The following is a 13,560-nucleotide window of genomic DNA, read 5'->3' as shown; positions in this document are numbered from 1 at the left end:
CCCCCAGCTCGCACCCCTTATCCTCCGTGCCAACCCCCAGCCCGCACCCCTCATGCTCAATGCTGACCCCCAGCTTGCACCCTTTATACCCCTACAGACTCCCAGCCCACACTCCCCATCCCCTCGGAGGCCCCCAGCCCGCACCTCTCATCCTGTGTGCTGCCCCCCAGCCTGCACCCCTCATCCTCCGTGCTGGCCCCCAGCTTGCACCCTTTATACCTCTACAGACTCCCAGCCCGCACTCCCCATCCCCTCGCAGGCCCCCAGCTCGCACCCCTCATTTTCTGTTCCTGGCCCTTTATTATGCAAGTAATAATGAAATGTATAATTATACACTTTGCTTGAAATATAATTATCCCCAGTGTCGCTCCCTCTATGGAGGATCCAGGGAGTCAACTAATGATTAAATAAGGGGTTAGAAACGTCTCTGGGAAGAGAACGCGGACCCCCTACTGCGAGCCGCGGCACACACTTTAGGGAACTATATGGAGGACAGAGGACCCCACAGTCTGCACCTTTCCCTGGACTGGGGGGCACAGGGGGCGGTTCACTCATGGAGAGACCCTCGGGCCGGTGCTCCCTCCGCTATTTACTAATGTTGAGCCCCCTCTGTAACGAGAAAGCGCAAAGTGAAGGTGTATGCACCATAGGAGCAGAAAAGGCAGCGGCTTTAGGGCCCAAGTAAGGGGCCCAAGCCTGATTGGTTCTCCGTGGCTTAACAAATATGAAAAGAGGAAAGCAGCTGAAAACCCAGAAGTGTCCCTGGTGCTGATGGGTCGGGAGGATCAACAAGCCTCCGACATGGTGAGACTAGACAGGGCCAACCTGAGCCAGGCCCCGTCCTCCGCGGGCCCCTCCGACCTCATTATCCTCTGGCTACATTAACACTTTCTCTTTTTAATTGCTTTGTTGAGAGGAATGTTCAATCCATCAGTTCTCATTATTTTCCATATAATTAAACTGTCCCCCAACACTGCGGACGAGACCACCAGCAATGATATCTGTCAGAAGGGAAAATCACTCCGGAGGAAACTGTGCTAGTTTCCCCATGAATCCCCTATGTAGACATGTTGTCACAGCTGTTATCTGACCAGCAAGAGAGGGGTTAATTAAACTTGTGTGAAAACTGAATCTTGATTTCTAAAGACCCTGTCCACATATCACTGATCCTGAGTTACATCCTGTATTATACCCCAGAGCTGCACTCACTATTCTGCTGGTGCAGTCACTGTGTACATACATTACATTACTGATCCTGAGTTACCTCTTGTATTATACCCCAGAGCTGCACTCACTATTCTGCTGGTGCAGTCACTGTGTACATACATTACATTACTGATCCTGAGTTACATCCTGTATTATACCCCAGAGCTGCACTCACTATTCTGCTGGTGCAGTCACTGTGTACATACATTACATTACTGATCCTGAGTTACCTCCTGTATTATACCCCAGAGCTGCACTCACTATTCTGCTGGTGCAGTCACTGTGTACATACATTACATTACTGATCCTGAGTTACCTCCTGTATTATACTCCAGAGCTGCGCTCACTATTCTGCTGGTGCAGTCACTGTGTACATACATTACATTACTGATCCTGAGTTACCTCTTGTATTATACCCCAGAGCTGCACTCACTATTCTGCTGGTGCAGTCACTGTGTACATACATTACATTACTGATCCTGAGTTACATCCTGTATTATACCCCAGAGCTGCACTCACTATTCTGCTGGTGCAGTCACTGTGTACATACATTACATTACTGATCCTGAGTTACATCCTGTATTATACCCCAGAGCTGCGCTCACTATTCTGCTGGTGCAGTCACTGTGTACATACATTACATTACTGATCCTGAGTTACCTCCTGTATTATACTCCAGAGCTGCGCTCACTATTCTGCTGGTGCAGTCACTGTGTACATACATTACATTACTGATCCTGAGTTACCTCTTGTATTATACCCCAGAGCTGCACTCACTATTCTGCTGGTGCAGTCACTGTGTACATACATTACATTACTGATCCTGAGTTACATCCTGTATTATACCCCAGAGCTGCGCTCACTATTCTGCTGGTGCAGTCACTGTGTACATACATTACATTACTGATCCTGAGTTACATCCTGTATTATACCCCAGAGCTGCGCTCACTATTCTGCTGGTGCAGTCACTGTGTACATACATTACATTACTGATCCTGAGTTACATCCTGTATTATACTCCAGAGCTGCACTCCCTATTCTACTGGTGCAGTCACTGTGTACATACATTACATTACTGATCCTGAGTTACATCCTGTATTATACTCCAGAGCTGCACTCACTATTCTGCTGGTGCAGTCACTGTGTACATACATTACATTACTGATCCTGAGTTACATCCTATATTATACCCCAGAGCTGCACTCACTATTCTGCTGGTGCAGTCACTGTGTACATACATTACATTACTGATCCTGAGTTACATCCTGTATTATACTCCAGAGCTGCACTCCCTATTCTACTGGTGCAGTCACTGTGTACATACATTACTGATCCTGAGTTACATCCTGTATTATACCCCAGAGCTGCACTCACTATTCTGCTGGTGCAGTCACTGTGTACATACATTACATTACTGATCCTGAGTTACATCCTGTATTATACCCCAGAGCTGCACTCACTATTCTGCTGGTGCAGTCACTGTGTACATACATTACATTACTAATCCTGAGTTACCTCCTGTATTATACTCCAGAGCTGCGCTCACTGTTCTAACACCCAGTGTTCTTCTTGTTCCCACAGGATGCCATGCTCGTCATTTTGAAGACTCTGATGCCCTCGTCACTCTTCAATATCATCGGGTTCGGTTCCACCTTCAAGTCCTTGTTCCCCTGCAGTCAGAGCTATAATGAGGTGAGTCCCTTGTAGCCAATCAGATCACAGCTCTCTTGGTTTTTTAAACCTTCCAAGCCAATATTAACACTAGATGCTGATTGGTCGGCTCGGGCGGTTCTGTGAGTCGTCGGTGTCAGATCCGTCCTGATCCTTCAGGTTTTGGCTCTGGCCGATATAATTTATGGCGTAGGAGGAATAAACAGGAATCACAGTTTACTTTTCACTGGGAACTGTTCCTGTTCACTGTGCAAGTCTCCACTGTGTCTACATATACACATGCCTGTCATATATACACGTACCTGTCATATATTCCCGTACCTGTCATATATTCCCGTACCTGTCATATATACACGTACCTGTCACATATACACGTACCTGTCATATATACATGTACCTGTCATATATACACATGCCTGTCATATATACACGTACCTGTCATATATACCCGTACCTGTCATATATTCCCGTACCTGTCATATATACATGTACCTGTCATATATACACGTACCTGTCATTTATACACATGCCTGTCATATATACACGTACCTGTCATATATACATGTACCTCTCATATATACACGTACCTGTCATTTATACACATGCCTGTCATATATACACGTACCTGTTATATATACACGTACCTCTCATATATACACGTACCTGTCATATATACACGTACCTGTCATATATACACGTACCTGTCATATATACACGTACCTGTCATATATACACGTACCTGTCATATATACACGTACCTGTCATATATACACATGCCTGTCATATATACACGTACCTGTCATATATACACGTGCCTGTCATATATACACGTACCTGTCACATATACACGTACCTGTCACATATACACGTACCTGTCATATATGCACGTACCTGTCATATATACACGTACCTGTCATATATACACGTACCTGTCATATATACACGTACCTGTCATATATACACGTACCTGTCATATATACACGTACCTGTCATATATACACGTACCTGTCATTTATACACATACCTGTCATATATGCACGTACCTGTCATATATACACTGTATGGAATGTACACATTCTATCTAGGGTTTCTATCTATATACATTGTATCAGAGACAGATGTGACCTGTCAGCAGCGGATGACGATGATCGCCACCTGCTGGTCAGAGCTGGTCGTGCACATCATCTGGCACTGTTCATGCTGTAGCTGTACAATGGCGGCAGTATTTGGCTCATGCCTTCTTGTACTTCACAGAAGATTTCATAGAGCTAGGTGACATTAAAAGGGCGGCTCAGCTTTTCGTTATGGAAATCACTTCACACCACAGTCTGACCGGTGAATGAGGTGAGATACCGCGTCCAACTCGTAGTGTTCTGGTTTTCCTGAAGTTGCTCTGCAGTTGTCAGATAAGTGTGAGACACTAGGAAAATAATCGTTGAGGCAGTGCAAAAACATTCGACCACATGTTACCTACATAGTACTGCTATACAGTGCATAAATAATACTGCCACACAGCGCCTACATAGTACTGCCATATAGTGAAGCTATTATACTACCACACAGTGCCTGCATAGTACTGCTATACAGTGCATAAATAATACTGCCACAGAGCGCCTACATAGTACTGCCATATAGTGAAGCTATTATACTACCACACAGTGCCTACATAGTACTGCTATACAGTGCATAAATAATACTGCCACACAGCGCCTACATAGTACTGCCATATAGTGAAGCTATTATACTACCACACAGTGCCTGTATAGTACTGCTATACAGTGCATAAATAATACTGCCACAGAGCGCCTACATAGTACTGCCATATAGTGAAGCTATTATACTACCACACAGTGCCTACATAGTACTGCTATACAGTGCATAAATAATACTGCCACACAGCGCCTACATAGTTCTGCCATATAGTGAAGCTATTATACCACCACACAGCGCCTACATAGTTCTGCCATATAGTGAAGCTATTATACAACCACACAGTGCCTACATAGTACTGCTATACAGTACATAAATAATACTGCCACACAGCACCTACATAGTTCTGCCATATAGTGAAGCTATTATACCACCACACAGTGCCTACATAGTACTGCTATACAGTACATAAATAATACTGCCACACAGCGCCTACATAGTACTGCCATATAGTGAAGCTAGTATACTACCACACAGCGCCTACATAGTACTGCCATATACTGAAGCTAGTATACTACCACACAGCGCCTACATAGTACTGCCATATACTGAAGCTAGTATACCACCACACAGTGCCTACATAGTACTGCTATACAGTACATAAATAATACTGCCACACAGCGCCTACATAGTTCTGCCATATAGTGAAGCTATTATACCACCACACAGCGCCTACATAGTTCTGCCATATAGTGAAGCTATTATACAACCACACAGTGCCTACATAGTACTGCTATACAGTACATAAATAATACTGCCACACAGCACCTACATAGTTCTGCCATATAGTGAAGCTATTATACCACCACACAGTGCCTACATAGTACTGCTATACAGTACATAAATAATACTGCCACACAGCGCCTACATAGTACTGCCATATACTGAAGCTAGTATACTACCACACAGCGCCTACATAGTACTGCCATATACTGAAGCTAGTATACTACCACACAGTCCCTTCATAGTACTGCTATACAGTACATAAATAATACTGCCACACAGCACCTACATAGTACTGCCATATAGTGAAGCTATTATACCACCACACAGTGTCTACATGGTACTGGTATAAAGTGTAGAAATAATACCTCCACATAATGCTTACATAGTACTGCTTTACAGAGCATAAATACCGCCACACATTTCCTACATAGTACTGTCCTACAGTGCAGCTATAATACCACCACATAGTGCCTACATGGTACTGCAATACAGTGTAGAAATAATACCTCCACATAATGACTACATAGTACTGCTTTACACAGTGCCTACATAATATTACTTACTATACAGTGTAGAAATAATACTTCCACACAATGCCTACTCAATACTGCTATGCAATGCAGAACTAACTGTCACAGTGCCTAGATAGTACTGCTGTACAGCAGAAATAATACCAGCCACACAGTGCCTGCATAATACTGCTATACAGTGTAGAAATAATACCGCCACACAGTGCCTACATAATATTACTATACAGTGTAGAAATAATACTTCCACACAATGCCTACTCAATACTGCTATGCAATGCAGAAATAACTGTCACAGTGCCTACACAATACTGCTATACAATGCAGAAATAAAACCGCCACACAGTTCCTACATAATACTGCTATACAATGCAGAAATAATACCGCCACACAGTGCCTACATTACAAGGTCATAAAGGGCAGAAATAATACCGCCACACAATGCCTACATAGTACTGCCATACAATGCAGAAAAAACAAAACCACACTGCCTTTATAATACAGCCATACAGTGCAGCTATTATACCGCCACACAGTGCCTACAAAGTACTGCTAGCCAGAAATCATACTGCCATACAGTGCCTACATATTACTGCCATACATTGCAGCTATAATAGCGTGACACAGTGCCTACATAATACTGCTATATAATGCAGCTGTATTACCTCCACACAGTGCCTACATAATGAGGCCATACAGGGCAGGAATTGTACCATCACTCCATGCCTATATCATACTGCTCTGCAATACATGTATAATACCGCCATATAGCGAAGACTGACACACAGCCAGAGCAATAGAGGAAGCTACATAGCACTTCACAGCCATGTGTCATTCAGGGTCTGTGGAGAGCTGGGTGACGCCCTTATAAGCCCTGTGAAGACCACCAGAGGTGGCGGTGATTTCTGACACACAGTCATCGCTGTGGATGAGATGATCAGATCATTGCTGCATCCTGATCATATTTAATGATCGGTGCGGCCGGATTTAATCCCCCGTATTATCCGTATAGTGGGGATTATGGGAAGGGAATTCCTGCCATAATTGGGTTACCGTCTGTTGTGCCAGTCTGTGCCGGTGCCACCGCGTGTCCTGACAGCGGCCTCTTCGTGGCTCTGGGCGCTATCGATCCTGCCACTCCGTCCGATGTCACGGACGCGGATTGTGGAGAGGAGCAGCTGAGAGTGATCAGTCTGTGATATTCTGCAGCGGTCAGGGAATGATGGGAGTTGTAGTTCCCCAACCACCAGAACGCCATTTATTGTAGATCGCTGTCAGCACATGATGGGACCTGTAGTTTTCCCAGCAGTCAGAGTCACAGGATTGAGGTCCTCCTGCGAGATGTGTGCAGACACCTCAGAGGCAAGCCGAGGAGACACTGTTCAGGTGCCTGGGAAAGCTGGAGAAATTCTCTGTGTCTCAGCTTTCCCGGACTCCGGAGCCCTGGCAGGAATTTGATGACCATCCTGTCCATGTAATGTATTGCAGGAAAACCTCGCCATCGCCTGTGAGAGCATCAAGAAGCTGCGAGCTGACATGGGGGGCACCAACATCCTGTCGCCCCTGAACTGGATCATCCGGCAGCCGGTGTGCCGTGGCTACCCGCGTCTACTCTTCCTGCTGACGGACGGAGCTGTCAGCAACACCGGCAAAGTCATCGAGCTGATCCGTCATCACTCCTCGTTCACTCGGTAAAGTCGGGATGGCCGCGCTCGCTATTTGCAGCACTCACCGGGGGACCGTCATGGGGTCTCCCCACCAGCCAAGGGCCATATGTGTCCCCCTCCCCCCCCCCCCCCCCACGACTGCAAATCCAAGCATGCACATTAGTCATTTTTTTCTTATATTTTTTATGACATTGTAACCACTAGATGGCGCTGCTCCATTGCAGATTTTACCACTATGTCCCTAATGTTATACCTTCGCTGTGTATATTTTGCCAGATGCTACAGTTTCGGCATTGGCCAGAATGCGTGCCGCCGGCTGGTCCAGGGAGTGGCGAGCGTGTCCAAGGGCAGTGCTGAATTCCTAATCGAAGGAGAAAGACTGCAACCCAAGGTCAGTCGCCCGAGAGTGGGTGTCATTGTGTGAGGTCTGCGCCATCTCGCCCGCCATGCTTTGCTGCCCTCCTGGCTGACGACAATAGCACAAAAATAATAACATACAACACACAAATGTCATCGCAGCCGTCTCGATTTATCTTTTTGCAGATGTTGCAGTCTCTGAAGAAGTCGATGGCCCCAGTCCTCAGTGACGTGACCGTGGAGTGGGTCTTCCCGGAGAGCACCGAGGTTCTGATCTCCCCGATCAGCTCCAGCTTCCTGTTCCCTGGAGATCGGCTGGTGGGATACGGAGTTGTGTGCAGCACGGCCCGCTTCCTCTCCAACCTCCGTACCGTGAGCACAAACACCTTTTATAATCTCTGGAAACCTGTCCTGACCTAATACTTCCCACAGCGGAGGGTCTGTTACAATTGTATCCAGTCTAGGCCATCATCTTTGTGACTCAGGACAGATACATTTTATCTGCACTGATACATTGTAACAAGACGTCAGGGCAGTAGATAGATTTGAGCTGCTGCTCTGTTTAGCTCACAGACAATTGTCCAGATGTGATACAATTGTAACAAACCCTCTGCTGTGAAGTGAGTCTGAATGTGTTTCAGTCCTGTGATGTTATTTAGTATGATGCATCCTGTCTAGGTATTAGTTTTTACAGAGTCATATGACTACTTGTATCTGCTAAGGCAGAGGGATAGACTATAAGGGGTGTGATCTGAAGATTGTTTGCTTGGGTGGGAAAATTAGTGTAATTGGAAGGACAAATGTGTGCTGCTATAATCCAGAATCCAAACTGTAGCAGTGGCTGCAGGAAGTACAGGACATTGTAGCAGTGGCTGCAGGAAGCACAGGACCTTGAAGCAGTGGCTGCAGGAAGTACAGGATCTTGTAGCAGTGGATGCAGGAAGTACAGGACCTTGTAGCAGTGGCTGCAGAAAGCACAGGATCTTGTAGCAGTGGCTGCAGGAAGTACAGGACCTTGTAGCAGTGGCTGCAGAAAGCACAGGATCTTGTAGCAGTGGCTGCAGGAAGTACAGGACCTTGTAGCAGTGGCTGCAGAAAGCACAGGATCTTGTAGCAGTGGCTGCAGGAAGTACAGGACCTTGTAGCAGTGGCTGCAGGAAGTACAGGACCTTGTAGCAGTGGCTGCAGAAAGCACAGGATCTTGTAGCAGTGGCTGCAGGAAGTACAGGACCTTGTAGCAGTGGCTGCAGGAAGCACAGGACCTTGAAGCAGTGACTGCAGGAAGCCAAGAACCTTGTAGCAGTGGCTGCAGGAAGCCCAGAACCTTGTTGCAGTGACTGCAGGAAGTACAGGACCTTGTAGCAGTGGCTGCAGGAAGCACAGACCTTGTAGCAGTGGCTGCAGAAAGCACAGGATCTTGTAGCAGTGGCTGCAGGAAGTACAGGACCTTGTAGCAGTGGCTGCAGGAAGTACAGGACCTTGTAGCAGTGGCTGCAGAAAGCACAGGATCTTGTAGCAGTGGCTGCAGGAAGTACAGGACCTTGAAGCAGTGACTGCAGGAAGCACAGGACCTTGAAGTAGTGGCTGCAGGAAGCACAGGACCTTGAAGCAGTGGCCGCAGGAAGCACAGACTTTGTAGCAGTGGCTGCAGGAGGCACTGACCTTGTAGCAGTGGCTGCAGGAAGTACAGAACCTTGTATCAGTGGCTGCAGGAAGCACAGAACCTTGTATCAGTGGCTGCAGGAAGCACAGACCTTGTATCAGTGGCTGCAGGAAGTACAGGACCTTGAAGCAGTGGCTGCAGGAAGCAGGGACCTTGAAGCAGTGGCTGCGGGAAGTACAGGACCTTGTAGCAGTGGCTGCGGGAAGTGCAGGACCTTGTAGCAGTGGCTGCGGGAAATACAGGACCTTGTAGCAGTGGCTGCAGGAAGCACAGGACCTTGATGGAGTAAATGCAGGAAGCACAGGGCATTGAAGCATTGACTGCAGGAAGCACAGGACCTTGAAGCAGTGGCTGCAGAAAGCACAGGACCTTGAAGGAGTGGCTGCAGGAAGCACAGGACCTTGAAGCAGTGGCCGCAGGAAGCACAGACTTTGTAGCAGTGGCTGCAGGAGGCACTGACCTTGTAGCAGTGGCTGCAGGAAGTACAGAACCTTGTATCAGTGGCTGCAGGAAGCACAGAACCTTGTATCAGTGGCTGCAGGAAGCACAGACCTTGTAGCAGTGGCTGCAGGAAGTACAGAACCTTGTAGCAGTGGCTGCAGGAAGTACAGGACCTTGAAGCAGTGGCTGCAAGAAGCAAGGACCTTGAAGCAGTGGCTGCAGAAAGCAGGGACCTTGAAGCAGTGGCTGCGGGAAGTACAGGACCTTGTAGCAGTGGCTGCGGGAAGTACAGGACCTTGTAGCAGTGGCTGCGGGAAATACAGGACCTTGTAGCAGTGGCTGCAGGAAGCACAGGACCTTGATGGAGTAAATGCAGGAAGCACAGGGCATTGAAGCAGTGACTGCAGGAAGCACAGGACCTTGAAGCAGTGGCTGCAGAAAGCACAGGACCTTGAAGGAGTGGCTGCAGGAAGCACAGGACCTTCAAGCAGTGGCCGCAGGAAGCACAGACTTTGTAGCAGTGGCTGCAGGAGGCACTGACCTTGTAGCAGTGGCTGCAGGAGGCACTGACCTTGTAGCAGTGGCTGCAGGAAGTACAGAACCTTGTATCAGTGGCTGCAGGAAGCACAGGACCTTGATGGAGTAAATGCAGGAAGCACAAGGCATTGAAGCAGTGACTGCAGGAAGCACAGGACCTTGAAGCAGTGGCTGCAGAAAGCACAGGACCTTGAAGGAGTAACTGCATGAAGCACTGGACCTTGAAGCAGTGACCTTGTAGCAGTGGCTGCAGGAGGCACAGGACCTTGTACCAGTGGCTGCAGGAAGCACAGACCTTGTAGCAGTGGCTGCAGGAAGCACAGACCTTGTAGCAGAGGCTGCAGGAAGCACAGGACCTTCACAATGTGCATACAGCGCTTTCTATTGTCCATGTTCCTTTCTGGCCTCATTGAGTGAAATTGTTGTTTTTTTCTCCTCTGCTGGAGCGTGGACCCGCTCTGCAGCTGAGCCCATACCAATATTCTCTCTGCTCTGGGTTCCTGTGCGTGTCCCTGACGCTCCGGTCTCAGAAGCGCACATTTCTGCTCGTTATAAACAATAAAGAGGGGGGGAATCACAGGCGCTCCTAGAAATCTTCCGACACTAAGTAACTCGGCTCACAAAATGCCCAAAATACTCTCACGCCACGAATTTATTATTATTTATTAGATATTTCAATTGCAGTCAGGGGTTTACACATGGGATTATATCCTTAAAGAGCGGGGGAGGGGCTTACTTAAAGGGATTATTCACTGCTGGCGTTTACAGCCCTGAAGTTGTATTATAGTCTGCCTGTTTGCTACTTAGCAAGTATATAAGAGGGTCAGTAACCTATACAGAGGGCTAATCAAGTTGTTTTTTTAATGTCACCCAGTACTTTAGGCTAGGAATTAGTCAATAGGGAGGGACCTGAAATATGCCTCTCCCTTTTACAAACTACCAGCGTTTCAGCTGCACTCAGAAGGGCCATAGTCTTCCTGCGTACAACATATACATTGGGATCAACAGTAGAACTGTCTGCAGTCCACTCCTGGGCGCCCCCAAGTGGCAGCCGAAGGCAGTACAAATGTTAAAATTAGCTATTAGCACAGAATTTCGGGTCTATTTATAACATACATAAAGGCTGTGATATGTTTGTCATTGATACATTGTAGTACTTATCGGCTGATTTTAACTCTTTCCTGTGGTTTACAAGAGCTGTAGATTTTCCTCTTGGAGAAATCCACGCTGGGCAAAGACATGGTTAATTTTCCTGAAGCCGCTCTCCGCTCACAGCGAGGCTTCACATATTCCGTTCTCCTTAGACGCAGTTCAGCTTTTTGGCTTTCACCATGGAAACGGAATAAGTTGTAACGAGACAGAAATCGGAACCTTCATTTCTCGTGATTCTTTTAAGTCGACCTATAAACTTCTGATCAAGCGCGACAGCGTCTCCAAAACTTCGCCTTTCTTATAGTTTTCATTATCTTGTACGGCGCCATCTGAACGTCTGACCAATTAAGAATAATTAATTATTGGGAAACCTAGGCTGAGGCAGTGTCATTGCATTCTTTCTAGTTGATATTGATACATTGTAACAACATTTCAAATGAGTTGCCAGGCAGCAGTTCCCTAGCAACCAGTCTTTCTCAGATAATTCAGAACTGAGACTAAAGAAGGCGCGGAGAAGAGGACAGAAGGATTATCGGGGCAAAGCTATGGCCATTATGTCTCGTTCTGTTTTTTAACCAATTTTCTGTAACAATGAGTGGAGATGGAGAACCCTTTAAATGTCATCATGAGTTTTTGCATCTTCTCTCCTTCCAGGACAAGAGGCGGAGATACAGCATGATGCGCTCTCAGGAGTCGGGAAGTTCTGTATTTTTTCAGTCTCAAGACTCTTCTGGAAGTGGAGGGTCAAGGGGTCAACAAGACGGGGGTCTTTCCTCAGAGCAGAACACCGAATTCCGGAACGGCAAAGAGGATGGAGAGTCTGGTAAGGTCATCGGCGCCAGGCGAGGGTCACTGGCACCAGGTCACTATGCTGAAGGCTCCGCACAGAGGACGGGTAGAGCCACACCACCAAGATCCATAATTCCGGTTTGCTCTTCCATCAGTTGATCCCGGCTTCCAGCGCAGAGCCCACAGCACCAGTCAGATTGCCGACCACCAGCCTTTGCCAAGGTCCCACGCGGCCAGTGACCCCAGCACGGCCCAGGAGAAGAATCCCCTCTGCAGAATCGAAATCCAGGAACTTCAGGGTACAGACGACACGAGCGCTGAAATTCATGAGTCTCAGGTACCACGTGACACCATGTACAAGAAAAGTTCTCCAAGAGGAAATTCTGAGAATTATTTAACATTTATGATCTTCCAATCACAAATTGACCTGTTACATAAACTGTGACCTCACTGTGACATCATCAGTCGATCACAGACTGGCCGTCTGCATAAACTGTGTGACATCACCATTTTTTCCAGAACATCACAATCATACACTGACCTGTTACACTTCACTGCCCTCACCTTGTGATATTATCATTATAGCGCCATTTATTCCATGGCGCTTTACGTGTGAGGAGGGGTGTACATAATAAAACAAGTACAATAATCTTTAAACAATACAAGTCATAACTGGTACAGGAGGAGTGAGGACCCTGCCCGCGAAGGCTCACAATCTACAAGGGATGGGTGAGGATACAGGAGGAGAGAGGACCCTGCCCGCGAGGGCTCACAATCTACAAGGGATGGGTGAGAATACAGGAGGAGAGAGGACCCTGCCCGCGAGGGCTCACAATCTACAAGGGATGGGTGAGGATACAGGAGGAGGGAGGACCCTGCCCGCGAAGGCTCACAATCTACAAGGGATGGGTGAGGATACAGGAGGAGAGAGGACCCTGCCCGCGAAGGCTCACAATCTACAAGGGATGGGTGAGGATACAGGAGGAGAGAGGACCCTGCCCGCGAGGGCTCACAATCTACAAGGGATGGGTGAGGATACAGGAGGAGGGAGGACCCTGCCCGCGAGGGCTCACAATCTACAAGGGATGGGTGAGGATACAGGAGGAGAGAGGAC

The 13,560-nt window shown here is 47.4% G+C and overlaps 2 protein-coding genes across 4 annotated transcripts in view; one reads left to right on the top strand and one right to left on the bottom strand.

Moving 5' to 3' along the window:
* VWA5B1 (von Willebrand factor A domain containing 5B1) overlaps positions 1-13,560 on the top strand; it is an 84,125-nt gene that overhangs the window by 49,804 nt on the left and 20,761 nt on the right. For all 3 annotated transcript variants that reach the window (XM_069742138.1, XM_069742141.1, XM_069742140.1), the window contains exons 9-14: positions 2,788-2,898; positions 7,329-7,531; positions 7,784-7,898; positions 8,051-8,236; positions 12,312-12,480; positions 12,602-12,783. In XM_069742138.1, the coding sequence (XP_069598239.1) occupies positions 2,788-2,898; positions 7,329-7,531; positions 7,784-7,898; positions 8,051-8,236; positions 12,312-12,480; positions 12,602-12,783 (966 nt within the window). The remainder of the gene's footprint in view (positions 1-2,787; positions 2,899-7,328; positions 7,532-7,783; positions 7,899-8,050; positions 8,237-12,311; positions 12,481-12,601; positions 12,784-13,560) is intronic.
* Positions 9,556-10,831, bottom strand: LOC138651721 (uncharacterized). The gene is made up of 2 exons (XM_069742142.1): positions 10,540-10,831; positions 9,556-10,509 (listed from the first exon to the last, which is right to left on the bottom strand). The coding sequence occupies exons 1-2, from the start codon at positions 10,711-10,713 to the stop codon at positions 9,625-9,627; spliced, it is 1,059 nt and encodes a 352-aa protein (XP_069598243.1). The 5' UTR covers positions 10,714-10,831; the 3' UTR covers positions 9,556-9,624.

The sequence above is a fragment of the Ranitomeya imitator genome, chromosome 10, assembly GCF_032444005.1.
Source record: "Ranitomeya imitator isolate aRanImi1 chromosome 10, aRanImi1.pri, whole genome shotgun sequence".
In the NCBI taxonomy this organism is placed as follows: domain Eukaryota; kingdom Metazoa; phylum Chordata; class Amphibia; order Anura; family Dendrobatidae; genus Ranitomeya; species Ranitomeya imitator.
This window is presented reverse-complemented; position numbering and strand designations above follow the sequence as displayed.